The sequence below is a fragment of the Neoarius graeffei genome, chromosome 4 (genome assembly GCF_027579695.1).
Source record: "Neoarius graeffei isolate fNeoGra1 chromosome 4, fNeoGra1.pri, whole genome shotgun sequence".
Classification (NCBI taxonomy): domain Eukaryota; kingdom Metazoa; phylum Chordata; class Actinopteri; order Siluriformes; family Ariidae; genus Neoarius; species Neoarius graeffei.
In genome coordinates this window covers 86,106,149-86,124,458 of record NC_083572.1, presented here as the reverse complement: position 1 = coordinate 86,124,458, position 18,310 = coordinate 86,106,149, and the positions used below count along the sequence as shown (strand labels likewise).

General features: G+C 41.1%; 1 protein-coding gene across 1 annotated transcript in view; it reads right to left on the bottom strand.

The window, feature by feature from the left end:
• Nucleotides 1-203: 203 nt before the first annotated feature.
• The window catches only part of jak1 (Janus kinase 1), a 112,843-nt gene continuing 94,736 nt past the window's right edge, over nucleotides 204-18,310 (bottom strand). The window contains exons 22-24 of the mRNA XM_060919926.1: nucleotides 11,714-11,831; nucleotides 6,360-6,470; nucleotides 204-1,643 (exon numbers count right to left, since the gene is read on the bottom strand). Of these exons, the coding sequence (XP_060775909.1) occupies nucleotides 1,539-1,643; nucleotides 6,360-6,470; nucleotides 11,714-11,831 (334 nt within the window). The 3' untranslated portion in view covers nucleotides 204-1,538. The remainder of the gene's footprint in view (nucleotides 1,644-6,359; nucleotides 6,471-11,713; nucleotides 11,832-18,310) is intronic.

Genomic DNA, 18,310 nt, shown 5'->3' with positions numbered 1-18,310 from the left:
ATTTTGCAATATTTTATATCCAAATTATATTGATATTGCTTTCTGTGACTAAGCTATTTTTAGGTACGGTGGAATTTAAGCATGCCTTTACTCCTCTGTACCTTTTAAATCCTTTTTTCCACCCTTTTTAGTAGGTCTGAGCTGTGTGTGTTATACGTTTTAAATAGTAGTAAAGAAAATAAGTCAATTTAACTTATAGTCTATTTATGTACATTTTTTTCTTTATTGGATACTATGTCTTATTCTGGAGAAAAAAAAATAGTTTTTCCTTTCTTTTTTTTTGAGCATAAAGAATTGTTTTACATTCCGCAATAAAGAGAAGGAGCTGTGCTGCCTGTCTGTTCCCTGCTGAGTTTCTCTCCCACACTACGCCATCTTGTTGCCTTTCACGCAGCCCTGTACTGTTGCCTTGCAGTGTGTCAGCGTTAGCAGAAAGGACAAACTGAATGAATATTTACACAATGCACTCTAACAACAGAAAATAAAAACGAAACATTTACCCAGAAGATGAGAAAATAGTTCACTTACAACGAGAATACATCTTTAACAATGCATACTGGCCCTGATATATATTTTGCTTTTAATTTCTGTAGATACAAATGATTGATAAAATATTCAGGCTCATCCGTTTCCAGATTTAAAACGCTCTTTTAGTTTATGTAAGATTTGAGCAAGAATACATGTCTTACTAGATATACGGTAAATAAGGTGACATTCTGTAATCTCTACTGTCCTCTAGTGCCTACTGTAGGCGTTTAATGTCCCTCAAAAAATACTGCTTTCCGCATTCCAAGCTTCATGTCCTTTTCATTGGCTGAAGAGAAAAGGGAACTGCCTGAGAAATAAAAATCATATGAAACCACAGGACCAAGTGCTGTTCCAGAACGTTCCGTGGAAAAGGAGGAACGTTCTCCCAACCCTGTGTCTCCGTGCAGAAGTGCCAGCTGCAAAACTGACTTCGCAAATCTACCTTGTGGCAGCGCTCACTTCCTGTAGCTGTTCTTTCTCTCGCTGGACATGTGACATGCACTGACACACTTCAGCAAACAACATCCTGCATTGCATGAATACGCGAACTCGCACTGCGGAAACTGTAGAACAAATAGCTGTGTATGCACGATAGTTTCAAAAAGTACATTAAGAATATAAAATGGCATTTGAACACAAATAAATTCGGCGCAGACACTGATCTGGGTAGAGGATTTGGTGCAGGGTTACGTTTAACAGAACAGACAGCCTGGAGGTGTAGGCTCATGCTTGCAAAGTCGTCGCGAGTGATGTAGGTGCTGCTTCGTGCCCTGTGGTTGACTGATGATGTCACTTTGCATCGTGACGGCACTCTGTGGTAATACCGTGGCGCGCGCACAGTATGTGAGGAAAACAACAGAACACAACGTGTGAAAGCTCCTTCTGGACAAATCGGTGGAAAATGTTCTCCTCAAGTCTGCTTTGCATTAAAAAAAAAGTTGACCGTTGCGATCCCTTGCACTGTCTCTGGTTCAGGCAGGTGGAGTGTGTAATGCAGCCGATTTCCATGGTTACATGCCGTCACCGAGCATTTGCTGAAAAGCAGCGATGAGACCTTTGAAGTCGATCCTTTTGTCAGGTGTGCTCTCCCAGCACCGCCTCATTAAAGCGTACACCTGAAACAAAAAAGAGATGTAAGGGGTAATTCTTCAGCAGAGAGGCCAAAATTAAGAAATTATTAACATTGCCTGAACTTGTCAGCTCAGTGATAATGCTAAAGCATAGAATCCAAGGCAAAATGGACTGAAAACCATATTTAAAAATCATCAATTATAGCGACGTCGCTTCAGAAAAATCTTGGTTTAAATTTTAAGAAATGAAAGTTCAGTTTCTTTTCTGACGCAATTCCGTTACTGGTTTTTCTTTCCTTGTAAAAGGTTTTGCGTTCAGAGTTAAACATGGTCAATTTTTCGATGCTTTTTTTTTAAAGGGGTACCAAATATAATATATACAGTTGTTGATGTGACAAAGTAACGTATTCTTAAGTATTCCATCAAATTTATATACTAGAAAACAACGAAATATCTTGGTAATTGTAAATATAATACTTTATACGCTAAACCGCACAAGAGTCGCCATTTTTAAAAGACCGTGACGTCAGCGCTACCCACTGCACTAGCGGAACTCTCCGAAATAGAGGAGAGAAGCGTGTAATCATGGCGTCGGGCGCATCAAGTGAAAGCGACAGCTCTGTCGAATCATACGAAGAGATCCCACAAGACACACTGCAAGCAGGTTATGGCTTAGAAGGGTACCAGTTTGAACCTAGGAGAGGTACTCTCGACTCCGGTGATGAAATAAGAGAAGAAAACTCGGATGACGGCAAGGATGAGACCAGGCCCGGCGCCAGGAACAGTTTACTAAGGGGGCAATTAGAAATCGCAAGGGGGCAAATATTTTTCATATAGTGTGTAGTAGTGATGGCGGTCTGACAACGTGTTTCTTTTTTTTAAAGATATTTTTGGGGGCTTTTTTCACCTTTATTGGATAGGACAGTGTAGAGACAGGGACAGGAAATGAGTGGGAGAGAGAGACGGGGAGGGATCGGGAAATGACTTCGGGTCGGAATCGAACCCGGGTCCCCGGATTTATGGTATGGCGCCTTATCCACCTGAGCCACGACGCCCCCCTGACAACGTGTTTCAAACAATTAACTGCGCCAACCACAAAACCACGGCCCCGAAGGTTGCTTTAGTCCGGGAAAATCATGTGACATATTACCAGGGCAGTTGCGCTTTATCAACCCCCGTGCCCACCTGTTAACCCTCCCCTCCGATTTTCTCACAGACACGCGTTACAACCGGAAAGATGCCAAACATAAAACAACACACACAAACCTACAGGCAAGTCCTTTACATTTAAAATACATACAAATAGCTCCGCGGCATGAAAACAAAACGTCAATGCAAGTCTAAGGTACTTGGCTCGGCAGCCAAAATCATAATTTAAAAAAATCAACAGACCCCGCGGCTGCACCAGTAATAGCCTTCCTGACTCGCACCGAGTCAACGCTAACCACTTAATCCGCGATCCCAGTTTAGGCGTGTAGGGGACAAAACACTCTGAAGTGATGAATTTTCGCCCCCGCTGCATGGAGGGTGACGTCAACGACACATATTCTTACGCTATTTGTGCACAAAGCGGACCATATATGAACACATACACCGACATAAACGGAGATAAACTTAGCCTACAAAGAAAGAAAATGGATTCACAATATTGTGATTGAATTCGTTTAATTCGGTGGGGGAAAGACTACTCCCGTAAACTGACTGCATATTGCAGAGACAGTGCACTTGTAAGTGTAGACTACATGTAAACCCCCCGCCCGCCCGCCCGCACGACCCCTCCCCCTGTCCTTATCACAGGTCTGTGTGTGCGCGGCTGTGTCAGCATTTCACACATACACCCACAATAACAATTAAGAAAACAATTAAGTGATCTGAGTCTCCATTGAGGGGGCGGGGCTGTAGCCACGAGAGGGCGACGCCCCCATTCGCCCCCCCCACGGTGCCAGGCCTGGATGAGACTGATGCTGACCATGGGCATGGCGAGCGTGGGGCAGAGCGTCTGCGTGCAGGTGACACGGCGTGGTGCTCGTGCGGAAAATGTAACGTGGAGTTGCTCACGAGTCCAGCAGAATTTATTTGCTGCAATGAGATAGGCGCCACCCGTGGACTTGTGAAATCGTCGCAAGAGGCAGAAACAGGTATTTCACACGTGCTATTCCCAACCTCAATGAGCCAACACAACTGGGCACATACATACGTCATGAGTGTTACGCAGAGAAAATGAACGTGCATTCTGATTGGATAAAATTAATATCATGGCGGGCTGTTCAAACTGCGGAAATAGTTTGCTCGAGCTACTTTCAAAACACTATAACTTTCCAACCTTAGAACAAAAAACTTTTGCAAGTCTTGAATAAGGTTCGTTAATGTGTTTTATTGTTATATTTACTCGATATATTGCCCTCTGTTCCCCTTTAAGGTCAAAAGACACCCCATACAGTGTGGAAAATTTGTATTTAAAGCTAGACGGCCTTTCGAGTTCATAAAATCGGTGAAATTTAGTTCCGTCTGAAATTTGGTCATTGTGATGATATATGTTAATTTCTGTAATATCTCACAAAATATCAGGCCATTCTGTGGCCGGGACGTTATTTAATTTGAGGAGATTCCCGAGCAAATAATGTGCATGAAATCGCTCACTTTGCGCAGTCAGGCAGACAGAGGAAGTCCGTGTGTCTGTGCATGCGCACGTTTACTTTTGACCGTGCACTGACAGTTCCATCATTCCGTCGCTAAACGAACAGCTGATCGCACCGAGGTGCTCGCTGACTGCCTATTATTTATTAGTTTGGTCCTGCGTTTCCTTTCCTTCGTATAAAACATAACGTCTTTTCTTCTCGCTTTCCGTTACTGTAGTCGGTCTTTCACGTTTCATTCGCACACTCACGTCCTCTGTTGTTCTCTCCTGTTTCAGATTTGTACCCCACAATGCCTTGTGCGAACAGGGAAAGCCCACCACATCATGCATGACGTAGTATCTTGTATTGGGTCATGGTGAAGCAGGAAAAAATAGCGGAGCATTTCAGGCCATGTGGCCCTAAATTCATTAATTGTTCTATTTTTTTTAAAAGCCCTAATAAAATTGGAAGTCTGTGATTTGAATTCAGTAGCTTTCGCTCCACTAAACAAAAATAATTGGGTGTCGGGGAAAATTCTTTTTATGACCTAGACTTGAAAAATCTGAAAGGTGGTCTAGCTTTAATACCATTATCTTGAGTACTGCAACTAAAAAAGTTACTACATTTTACTGAGTGTAATTTCATTACCGAAGAACTACCCTTATCAAAAATCTGATGCATTAAAATAAAATATAATAAAATGATCTTTAATCTGCAGGTTGTCTGAAAAATCAGGGACCAATGACTGACAGGAAAACTACATATACTGTACATAACTGTGTATTTATTATTTACAGCATATGTGCTACATGTTCACCCTTACGCTCCGTGCAGCTTCTCAGCCGCTGCGCTTGTTTGGGGGGATTTTACTGAACATAATGCATCGGTTTCTGACTTTTTGGACACCATGTATAAACTAACTGAAATAAAAAGTTGTTTTTTTTTTAAAAAAAAAAAAAGAAAAAAAAGAAAATGTGTGTGTGTTATTTTTCTGTGCCACATTTCTATGACTGTGTTGTAATTTACACAGAAGATTGCACTTTGGTACAACTGAAGGCCATTCACCCTCAAACACATGACACAATGGTGTTAAATATTTGCACAACTTTCGTCTTTTTTTTTTCCCCCACATCACAGCCCTTTACACTAAGCCAGATGGCTATTTCTGGCAATGTATCATAAATAAATTAAATAAAATATACGTTTTTAAAAGGGCTCAGCACTGACAATTTCCTTTATGCTGTTTTTCATCCAGAGCTTTTTGGGCTTTGACACTTGACCTGACGTTGAACTGTCCTTAGTGTGAGTTATAAAAAAAAAAAAAAAAAAAAAACTCAATTTCACAAGGTTTCCACTGCATCAGGGGAAAAAAAAAAAAACAAAAATTCAGAGCATCACTGCAGGATGCTGTGATGAGCAGCAGTCTTGATGAATTTCCTTTTTAAAAATCTAACTGTTTTTTTTTTCCATTTAAAATATCTTGGTCATTGTGAACACTTAAAAAGTGCATGTCTGGTTTGTAAGAATGACTTACTGTGTGCTGTGGAATGAGAATGAAATACTAAATAATAATCTCTTCAAAAATAAAAATTATTACTTTTTTAAACTGTTATTTTTAATTGCAGACGGCACGGTGGTGTAGTGGTTAGCGCTGTCGCCTCACAGCAAGAAGGTCCGGGTTCGATCCCCGTGGCCGGCGAGGGCCTTTCTGTGCGGAGTTTGCATGTTCTCCCCGTGTCCGCGTGGGTTTCCTCTGGGTGCTCCGGTTTCCCCCACAGTCCAAAGACATGCAGGTTAGGTTAACTGGTGACTCTAAATTGACCGTAGGTGTGAATGTGAGTGTGAATGGTTGTCTGTGTCTATGTGTCAGCCCTGTGATGACCTGGCGACTTGTCCAGGGTGTACCCCGCCTTTCGCCCGTAGTCAGCTGGGATAGGCTCCAGCTTGCCTGCGACCCTGTAGAACAGGATAAAGCGGCTAGAGATAATGAGATGAGATGAGATTTTTAATTGCAAAATATACACACATTGCCATCTGACTGATCCGAAGCAACAGAGACACGACTGAGGACGTCTCTCTTTCAACATTTCTGCATTTCATAGTCCTCCTACACCGGCTGATCTGTGTGTGGTAAATGTTTTACCTTGTCTGAGCAGATCTCTGGCTTAGGCAATCGTTTCCCCTCCTCCAGAACCCTGACCAATCTGGTGACGGTCATCTGGCCTTGGGTTGGTCCAATCATTTTGAGGAAGACCTGATAGGGACAGAACAGAACTTTAGCTGGGTGTCAAATGATAAACGAGACTTCATCTGTCTGCCAGCTTTGCTGCACTTTTTCAATAATCAATATTATTTTCAGAAACAAAACACTCTCCATACTTTCTCCAGAGGGGATTGTGTGGGTACCACTGCGAACACACTTTGGGCAAGACATCTGCCACCTTGGGCACAGACTGGTACCATCTGGCAGAGAGCGAGTGAGCCTCCGCTCGGTCTCGCTGAACAACAAGCTCTTTCATTAGCAATGGACAGTAGAGCAGTGTTTCACTCCATGAAAGGCCGAGTTCAACCAAATCTCTACATAACTCTCACACCTTTCATTCGATCAAAGCTTAGATTCTTTACTGGACAGTTCGTTACTGAGAAAAGGAATAAAATGTGGGCCTTTGGGTGATTGTTTCTTTACAGACACAGGAAATGTGGCTTGACAAGTTGCACTGAAGTTCCAATAACATCACATCGCTAAGTGTTTTATCCCTCTTATATCACAGCAATTCGGCAATATGGGTGGTGTAGTGGTTAGTAGGGGTGTGCAAAAATATCGATACGGCGATATATCGCGATACTTTGTCTTCCGATTCAATATCGATACTCAAAATTTGAATATCGATATTTTTTCAAATAATAAAATCATGTTTCAGACGGGTTGTAAATCCAGTACGACTTCCGCACCTCCGCTCCGCGAGGTGTCGCTGTGCCGCTACCTCACTGCAAGGCACTCTTCGTCTTCTCTTTTTTCCCCGGCGGTTGCAGTGAGGGAAAAAAAACAGGCAAGCATGGCTGTTAACATAAACCTAGAGACGCCGCCGAACTTTAAGGCAGATGTTTGGAGGCACTTTGGATTCCAAAGGAAAGGAGAAAAAAAAACAGTGAGCCGGACAAAGAGAATGCACTTTGCAAAACCTGTTTCGCTCCAATTAAATTAAGATGCTCCAATTAAGATGCCCACTGCACTTTTCAATGTGTTTCAGACAGTGTGTTGTTCCTGCAAAATAAGCACAAGTTAAATGTTCTCAGGTATATGTTCTCAAGTTTACAAAGAACAAATTGATATTAGTGTTAGCACTGAAATGCATGTGCAGTCTGCAGTGCAAGTTTTAAGTTTTCATAAAACAATTTGATTCTGCTTGTTAAGCAGCACTGATGTGTCCATGCTTACAGAAAAGTTGATAATACTAGCACAGAAATGGGAATTTTCTGTATGTTGTAGTGAAGCAACTCTTGGTTTTGCCAGCAGTGGAATAGAGACAAATATATGTCTGGCAAGAGTGTGTAGTTATGTATGTGAAATGTAATTTTACAGTGGTCAATTAATTCTGATTTTCTTCAGTGACACAGATATCGTGATGTGGTTGAAATTTCTTGCAATATATCGATTATCGCAGAATCGCTGTACCGTGATAATATTGTTATCGTGAGCAAAATATCGCCATAGTATCGTATCGTGAGGTATCTGGTGATATCCAGCCCTAGTGGTTAGCACTGTCGCCTCACAGCAAGGAGGTTCTGGGTTCGAGCCCGGCGACCGGTGAGGGCTTTTCTGTGTGGAGTTTGCATGTTCTCGCCGTGTCTGTGTGGGTTTCCTCCACAGTCCAAAGACATGCGGTTAGGTTAATACAGGATGGCCTTGGGCTGAGGTGCGCTTGAGCGAGGCACCTAACTCCCAACTGCTCCCCGGGCGCTGTTAGCACGGCTGCCCACTGCTCTGGGTATGTGTGTGCGCTCATTGCTCACGTGTGTGTGTGTTCACTGCTACAGATGGGTTAAATGCAGAGAGGAATTTCACAAGCGTGTGATGAATAAAGTTGTTCTTCTTCAATGATGATTATTTTTTATTAAAGAACTAGACACATTTTTGTCCTTTAATAGTTCTCTTCTTTCAGCTGCTCTCATTAGGTGTCGCCACAGTGGATCATTTGGATCTGCGTATTTGATTTGGCACTGGATGCCTTTAATAGTTTACATTTAATGTTGTAAATCATTCCCGTCATCAATTATGCTATAACATTTACAAACAGCCGGCACTACTGTCAAAACTGTGATGTTATAGAAAATAAGTCCAAACCTTCCGGGCAATCAGATTTGAAAATTAAACAGTACTGTGGTACAAAAAAAGTGTGTCTATGAGACAGGTGTCAGTCAGGTGAAATTTCCCAATAATGTTTTCAGAGTGAAACCTACAAACAAAACTGCCTTAAAATATCACTGGCTGCAAAACCTCTCCAAAAGTGCATATGTAGGCTGTTTTAAGGCTGGTCACAACAACATGACTGGCATTATGCTTCCAATACTCCATTACTCAGATTTCTGAGTGAGATGAAAGTGGAGCAAAGAAAAAAACCCTGAACTTTTGAAAGTCAAACTAAGATATTGGGAGGGGGCAACGTCCCCCGAAAATATTTTAATAACATAACACGCAAAACCCTGCATTCTAGTGCTTATTTTCACTAAAACAAGTTATAACTTTTAAGCCTTTTTCTTTCATGTACATTCATGATTAACATGTCAAAAATATCAAATTTAATTCCCCTAGTTAATGAGTAATTTTCAGGAGCGCATTTAGAAAACGCAGTGATTTTCCTGCTACACAGTTCATTACTTTGAAAAAAATCAGACAGTTGAAGGTAAACTCAGCAAAATCCGTTAAAAAGTAAAGGTCTGTAAGAGTTTCTAAAGCTTTCAGGTTTCAATATTGGGGACATCGAGCCTCGTTTATCAATCTTTTAGTAGAGTTGTGCGTTTGCAGAAGCTAAAGTGAACTAAACATTTCCAATTCAGATTTATGCGAGTTGAAGACAATTGTTTACATTAGTTCGTATTGTCTGTAAATTTAAACACACCAATGAATAACAAATTTCTCATGTAAATCAGGGGTGTAGGGTGTGTGTGTGTGTCACACACTGACTGGCAGCCTGAGTACATCATGTAACAAAAAATAAATTACCATTGCTAGTTTTAGGCAGCTTAGAAACCGGCTCTTCCATTATTGCTGTTTCTCCCACGTTTTCTTGATGTTGTGTTCTAGAAACGGCACTAAAACTTAGCTTCGAAGCCACAAAATGCAACTTTGATGAAAAAAATATATATATAATAAATTGCTGACCTCTCTTCACGTCAAAAGAAGGAGGAAAGTTTTGCTTGTTTTGACATGGCGAATTATTAACACAAGAGGAAATACTCGTAACTCGCAACTAAAAAGACTGCAGCTACGCTGGCAGCTTGAACATGCTTTCTAGTGCGATTGTGTTGCGCTTGCGCAGAACGGTGTCAGTCCTGCACGCCTTAGCTCGTGCACCTGAAGGCGCGCCTTGCGTGCGCACCTAACGAGCTCCGGCACGCGTGCCGTTAACAAAGAACACCTGTCTTTAATCAATGAACTATGTTTGGGCTATTTAAGGACCGCGCCCAGGCAAGGACGATGCGAAGTATCACGCCGCGTCTAGGAACGCGAAAAATCCCAAAAATAAATTTCTCCATTCGGGAAACCGGAGATTTTCAAGAGTTTTGTCAAATATCCGGATTTCCGGGTAAATCCGGAAGACTTTCATCTCTGCTGAGTGTCTTTCAGTCGTCATTTAGGTCATGTCTGCATAAATATGTGCACACTGAAATATAGAGTGCAATATATATATATATATATATATATATATATATATATATATATACATACACACACACACACACACACACACACACATGGATTAAAGCAAAAAAAAATTATTTGACTGAAAATTTACGGGGGGGGGGGTGTTTTGGGTGGATTTCGATGAAATTCTGAGAATGGTTAACTTAGAACTGATAACTTTATTATCAATTAATTAATGGATTAATATATTCAATTTATTGCACTCTCTTTCCATTGCTTCCATATATTATTTTTTGTGGCAAACCACACAAATGCAAGCGCCTGGAATGTTTAGTTTTTTGCACCATGAACTAAATGGCTTTCCGTTTTCACCTATTTCGTACAGCCAAGCCCACCTCCACTTGTTTTTTACACCTTTATCGATGGCAGACACATCAGTGCCTTCTTTCATGTAAAGCGCATCCATGCTGCCGAAACCAGAATGACATGCTCCTCTATGCTCGACGTCAATACAGAAAAAAGTTTGGATCTTCGCTTATATTAAAATTAAAATTATAATTTGACCTTACTTTGTGTTGAATACGACTTCAAAAACAATTCAAGATTTTATTAAGAGAAATATTGTGGCCAACACGAGTGTTAAGTTACCTAAAAGATCGCATGAAGTTGGCTGCTATCTACTTTGCATTCATTCTCATTTTCCTCCATCATTTCATAGGCCAGAAACAGATGTTTTGACGTAATTTAACTTAGTAGGCTATGATTATTATTTAACCGTAGTCTTCTAGACATTTTGACTGTTTGGGGCATTGAACGCTGGTGTATGATTTTCAGGGAATAAAGTTTAGCGCATGTCGGAACATCATTGCGCTCGCAGCCTCCAACTCCTCAAACGTCCTTTAAATTGTGATATAACGTAGGCTATAAGGCACGGCTCTAACATACCTTACACATTGGCCTAACGAAAATAATAATTGTTGGGGCGTCTGCTGATTTGTTAGCTATAAATTTAGGTCTAATTACTTCTGACAGTCTGCAAGCATTGCACCGTCGGGTCTTCAAGTCTGGCTGAAGCAGAGGAGCGGGCTTTCCGGGGTTTATTTTTTAACATGCTCTATTTCTATATGTCCAGGTTTGAACTAAGTCATTTTGGCAAGATTTAATTTAATACAAAACAGAAATGGTCAGACACAAGCACGCCAAGCACATGGGAATGTATTTTGCCAATTTTGACAGCGCATGTTTTTTTAATGCCGCACCGTAGACAGCGAACGTTTAAACATGATCAAACATAGGAAATGAACGACACAAAGCATGGCTCAAAAACAAAAAAAGAAGTTAAATAAACCCTGCTGATAGTTGATGGTGTTGCAACACATCAGTGTTATAACCCAATCTCTACCCAACCACCCGGCATTTTAATTCTCCTCGGATCAGCACCGACCTCACATTTGGCCTTGGGAGAGTTCAGCTGACGGAAATCCGTCACACGACGGAAAACTTTTATATATATATATATATATATTCAAAATGTTGGGATGTAAAATCTGGACTTCACTCTTCACCCCTAATGAGCTCATGGGCTGTGAATCCTTCAACCTGGGCACATCAAAGTTTAACAGACTGCTTACCGACATGGGGCTGCATGAGGTATCGCAGTAGGTCAGGAGCTCGTACATGGTGACTCCAAATGACCAGACATCTGACGCTCTGTAGAATTTACAGTGGACCAGGCATTCTGGAGCATACCTAAAACATGCAGAGAGAGACATACTGTAACACACACGATCACTGCTAATACGCCATGACAGACAGCTCCAACAGTGTGAGCCGTATGGCCACAACCCTAATCAATCAGAAGCTTAAACACTCCGTACACACACGGAACACGCAAACTGAAAAGGCTTTCACAGAAATCTGTCAGAGGTAGACAGACTGTGCATACAAGGGGTGGTTTAGTTAAATAAAGTTAATTTTATATCTAAATATTTTTTAGATATTTTGTAGTTATTGAGTGCGTTTCAATAAGCATAGCAGCAGTTCAGTTATTTTAATCTTGAATTAGCAATACATTTGGGTGAAGGACTGGTCCTGCACTTTCTTGACTGCTATTATAGTATCCCTGTGGGTAAATTAAACTAAATTGATCAATATAATATTAATATAATGATAATAGTTCATCTAATATATTTTAACGCCCAGGAAATAATTAAAATGGTTATGATTATACAAGTATTTGGATCAATTATTATTGTTTTATCAGGGCACTTGGTTAAAGTGCATATCACGGGTAAATTCAGGAGCAAGATCAGTGTAATTCTCCTATTTTATATTAAACTTTGGTCAAATATCTGTCACATTTTGCATTTTGTGCAAATTTTTTACCCTGCGCAATACCAGAAAAATTCAGTTGAAATCAAGCCATTTTTTTTTTTTTTTTTTTTTTTAGATATTTTTTTTGGGCTTTTTGCACCTTTATTGGATAGGACAGTGTAGAGACAGGAAATGAGCGGGAGAGAGACGGGAAGGGATCGGGAAATGACCTCGGGCCGGAATCGAACCCGGGTCGCCCGCATTCATGGTATGGCGCCTTAACCACCTGAGCCACGACGCCCCCGAAATCAAGCCATTTGAGGAGAATTTGTCCGCCTCTGAAAAAGCTTGGCATTTGGATTTCCCGGCAAACACTGATTTTCGTGACGTTGTGACATATCGCTTGGGCAGTGACATCCCCGTGGTTGTTGCTAAAACCGGTGACGTTCCTTTCCGTCCCGGGTTTTAGTAATTGCCTGAGTCGAGCAGTAATGGCGGAGTACTCCGTATGGAGAAAATGGAGAATGAGTGGAGCAGCCATCTGATTTCTCCACTGGATATTGCTGCCATCTCGCCCTTACGTGGAAGAAGCGAATGAACAGAGAACTGAACGAACAACTGAAAGTCAGATTGTTTTGAAACAATCAGCCACAAGATCGGCCTTCAAGAAGTGAGAACACAGACGGGTAAGCTCCGACTCTCATTTGGATACAAAACAACAAAAACTCGTTGTTTACCTGCATTTAGATCAATACATGTAGCTTGTATTGTGTGTTTAAGTTACCGGTATAAGATTATTTAATTCGCTTCAGAATGTGATTGTCTCAGTTCATCTGATTATTTAATTAGCCTTTTACGTTTTATCAGTGAAAATGCATGCATGTACATGTGTGTTGCATACGTTATAACACCTATCCTGTTTTAATGAGAGTCAACCCACAATCATCTCATTATCTCTAGCTGCTTTATCCTGTTCTACAGGGTCGCAGGCGAGCTGGAGCCTATCCCAGCTGACTACGGGCGAAAGGCGGGGTACACCCTGGACAAGTCGCCAGGTCATCACAGGGCTGACACATAGACACAGACAACCATTCACACTCACATTCACACCTACGGTCAATTTAGAGTCACCAGTTAACCTAACCTGCATGTCTTTGGACTGTGGGGGAAACCCGAGCACCCGGAGGAAACCCACGCGGACACGGGGAGAACATGCAAACTCCGCACAGAAAGGCCCTCGCCGGCCACGGGGCTCGAACCCGGACCTTCTTGCTGTGAGGCGACAGCGCTAACCACTACACCACCGTGCCGCCCAACCCACAATCAATGAAGTCAAATCAGTCTTAGTTGAGCAAGCCGGTAACGGTATTTCTTACTTTCACCATAAATTTTTATTTATATGACTTTGGTCTATAGCTGTCAAAGTCCTCGGTCTTAAAACCGGTTACCGCTGTGATGTCACACACTCAGGGCTGGCTGGCTCAGCGGGGCAGCTCGAACGCCAACTTTGTGGTTGATTTTAACTCTCGCAAATATATTTTTTATTCCCATTTATGCAGCATACAAGAGTCAAGGACGGAGATACTATCCACTCAGAAATGTATTTAAAAATAAAAGTTCTGCGTATCTCCTTTAAGACTTCAGTCCTGATGTACACCTAAAACTTACACACCACAACACACAGTGCTGCTTTCTGAAACAAAAATCCCCAGGCATGACATTTTTTTTTTTTTCACTGACTTTATGTGGACACAGGGAGTAGTGCATACCCAAGCCACAATTTCACTATTCAAATAACCTGTGCACATTCCTCATATGTACACATGGCAATTATATGTACTTATTGACTGAGTGGGAGGAACAGACAGGAAAATATTTGGCTCGAGGTCATGCCATACAGACCGAGCGCAGTGAGGTCCGTACAAATAAGCAAGAGCCAAATATTTTCCCATTCTGGTACGACCGAACCCAGCCATTAAGCATTTTATCATATGACCTTTTTTTTTTTTTTTTAAACTAACATACACCATGTTAAACAATGAACAACGGTGTGCGGATGTTTATCTTACTGTTGTTGTCGTGGTAGTGTTGAATAGCAGTGTGAAACGTAAGACTGTCAGACGAAAGAACTCTCTCTTTCCCGCCACCATCAGACTCCTGAACAGCTGACAGGAGTCTATAACCATGGACTACATCCCTGTAAACTGTCCTTGACTATTTACATCTGTTTGCACATATTTGCACATAACTGCCCTTTTTTGCTGCTACATCCAATCATTGCCTTATTTTTGTATCATGCTGCCTATTTTGCACTACATTTACCTTTATTTTATACTATACTGTGGGGTTTTTCTTTTGCTTTTACTTTGCACTACATTGCCTTTACTTTGTATTATTTCTTCCGCCTATTTACAGTACCAGTCAAAAGTTTGGAAACACCTTCAGATTCGATGTTTTTTTCTTTATTTTAATTAACTAAAAGACACTTCGTGTCTTAAAGGTCTGATGACACGTTTTTGACATCTTTGGAGATGTTTTATAACATACCGTAAAAAGTAATTCCCGATGATTCATATATTAATTCACGAAGGCGCCTATTTTACAAGTTATGATAAAAAACGCGGCTATTTGAGCAAATTTGACGGGGCTGCAGCACCCAGGAGACAAATGAGGAGGAGGGGCTATATGACGTCAGCGAAAGAATCTTCCTCCTCACTTACCAGTTTGTTGTTGATGCGACAGGTGTTCAGTTTGTCATTATTAGTATTATTATTATACTATATATACATATAGTTATTATGCCTTCGCGTTGTGTTGCCGGCTTTTGCTCCAAAACCCACAAGGATGGGGTAAGTTTATTCAAGTTTCCCAGAGATCCCGAGCTGCATGCGAAGTGGGTGAAGCAAGTCAGGCGCACTCGTGACAAGTGGGAGCCCTCACCAACATCCATCCTGTGCTCTGAACACTTCGATTTGGATTGTTTTGACACCCTTCCCAGATTAAAAGAATCTCTTGGGTGTGCAGTTCAGCACAAACGTGTGTTACTACCATCAGCAGTGCCTACAGTATTCCGGAGGGGGTCTACTAGTAGCTATGCCGGATCCAGCAGTCGCCTGGGACAAGGCGACTCCTCCAAAGACAGTCCAACTGTCAGAACATGTGTTGAGAAACGACATAAGATAAAGGTACGTAGAGCTATAGAGTGCTCCGACATGATGCTAAAAATAGTAACACTGCGGTCTGCGCGGCCATCTTGGAAGTGACTCGCTCCAGAGCGCTCAGAGAGTACACATCATAGAGTACACATTCATGATAATCATAAATGTAATCATAAAGTCGGCGTGATATCAGTCATGTATTTGCTTGTGAAAGCTTGTGGCTTTCATGTAACTGCCGCCTAGCAACGAGAGGCAAAGGGTAAAGAGGGTAGGCTATCATAGATTCTATTCGGAAGAGATCAATACATGATTGCTTAAAAATTAGGTATTTTAACAATTTGCATCTGTTTTGTGATTATCGTGACACTTGTGTGTTCTATAGAACTGTATGTCTTATCAGCACATCGAGGATCTTCCACCGGAGGCTTTAGCAAGTACTCGTAGCAACACTGCACTTTACCCTTTGCCGTGCGTTGTTAGGGAACGGTAGCAAGTACCCCGATGACCGACTTCAAGAATATGTAGAAAAAATTTAGAAATGATACTTTCCAAAAGTCATTTGAGCTTAGTGTATTGCATTTCCATTTATATTGTAGGTTCTTGCTGATGTTTTTGCGGAGTATGACGCAGCTGCTGAATCAGAAGCTGCAGAGTTTGTATGTACTAGTTGTGAACATTCACATTATTATCAATCTCATTTATTTAAAATCAGATAAAATCATGCCATCATGATCACTGCTTAAAGTACCAGTATTTGGTTGTTCTTTTGTTCAGAGGAAGAGCTAGCACTAGAGAGTTCACCGGCGTTTTCATGCGCCATTTCCATTGAGTAGAACCAGAGTAGAACAGCCGGTGAACCGCAGCGTGTTCTTCCGCTGACGTCACAGCATGGCCGCGAACCACGGACCCAGTTTTCTTGCGCTGTGCAATTAAAAGTTGGATATTCGCGTAACAACAGCTTCTTTTCACGTAATTATAACAGAAATCTAACATGTTTGCCATGTTGTATAGTTTATTTAAGAAATTGCATAGAGTCATGTTCGTGTCATCAGACCTTTAAAGTAATGACTGACTTATTTCTCTTTACTTAGTTGAGTGGTTCTTGACATAATATGGATTACTACAGTTGTCGAACAGGGCTATTTGTTGTATTTTTATTATTTACTCTTTACTGATTGATGGTGTCAAATGCATTAAGGCGGCAAGAAATTCCATTTTTGACAAGACACACCTGTTAATTGAGAAGCATTCCAGGTGACTACCTCATGAAGCTGGTTCAGATAATGCCAATAGTGTGCAAAGCTGTTATCAAGGTAAATAGTGACGACTTTGAAAAATCTAAAAGATGAAACGTTGGTTTTTTAACACTTTTTTGTTTGCCATATAATTCCATATGTTCCATATGTTATTTCATAGTTTTGATGAGTTCAGTATTATTCTACAATGCAGGAAAGAAACTTAAAAAATAAAAACATTGAATTTGAAGGCGTTTCCAAACTTTTGACTGGTACTGTATTTATTTGTATTTGTAATTGGCATTCATGGTGGACAGCAAACTACGAATTTCATTGTGCAAGAGGACATGTCCTTACTGTAGATATGACAGTAAACACTTTGAACTTGAATACTGCGCAAAAAGGAAGACAAAGCATCAGGTTTGGAGTCTAAATTTCCTTTTTTCTTCGCTTGTATATAGAAACTACATAGCAAGTTGTCTAGCTCCTTAGAGGGGATAACTTATGTCTCTTTCCTCCTTAACTTCATCAAGAAATCTTTTGAAAATGTTCATGTCGTATTTATTTATTTATTTATTTATTTATTTACAGTGTTTTCTTTTTGTTGTCCTTGTCTCATGGATGCAAACGGCACACCTTTTGGTGGATGCTGCCTTTTTCACGGCTGTCTGGGGGACTTGTGTGAATCGTGCAGATCCGATGAGTTTTTTTTCTTTGGGGGGGGGCGGCGTTGGAGTGTCTGATTATAATTTCATCAGAGTAAATTCTGTATTAAAATTACTAAATAAGCAAATGCCGTTAGTCCATGAAACATAGGAAGTATAAGTATGAGAAGAAAACAGTAAATCAGAAAGCTGCGCACGTAAAGCCAATTACGTAACTTACGTTGGACTGATGGAAATCCTTGCGCGTGCAGTGAAGTGCAGCCAGCAGCAGATAATAGCGCGCAGCCAATTGGCATTACGTGAGCAGCTTTCTGATTTACTGTTTTCTTCTCATACTTATACTTCCTATGTTTCATGGATTGTAACGGCATTTGCTTATTTAGTAATTTTAATACAGAATTTACTCTGATGAAATTATAATCAGACACTCCAATCCCCCCCCCCAAAAAAAATCATTGGATCTGCACGATTCACACAAGTCCCCCAGACAGCCGTGAAAAAGGCGGCATCCGCCAAAAGGCGTGCCGTTTGCATCCATGTTGTCTAAACAAGTGAATTTCTTCACTCGAAAATACCTTTTTCTTTTTTCATTTTTTTTAACAATTTCAGCTTGTTCAGTTAGGTCTGTCTGATAAATCATCTGGATAATAAAATTCACTTTCACTGTGCTCAGCTGAGTTGCTCATTTTTCAAAGTAACAATTCAGAGCAAAATGAAAACGGCGGAAGTGAGAGAAAAGGGTCCGGGGCCGCATATGGCTTTTTCAGGACCGGATTCAAAAATCCGTATCTGCCCAGTCGTGTGGCTTTTCCCAATGGTTTCATTAAGAGAGAGCGCGCGTGCGGGTCCGCATGAGT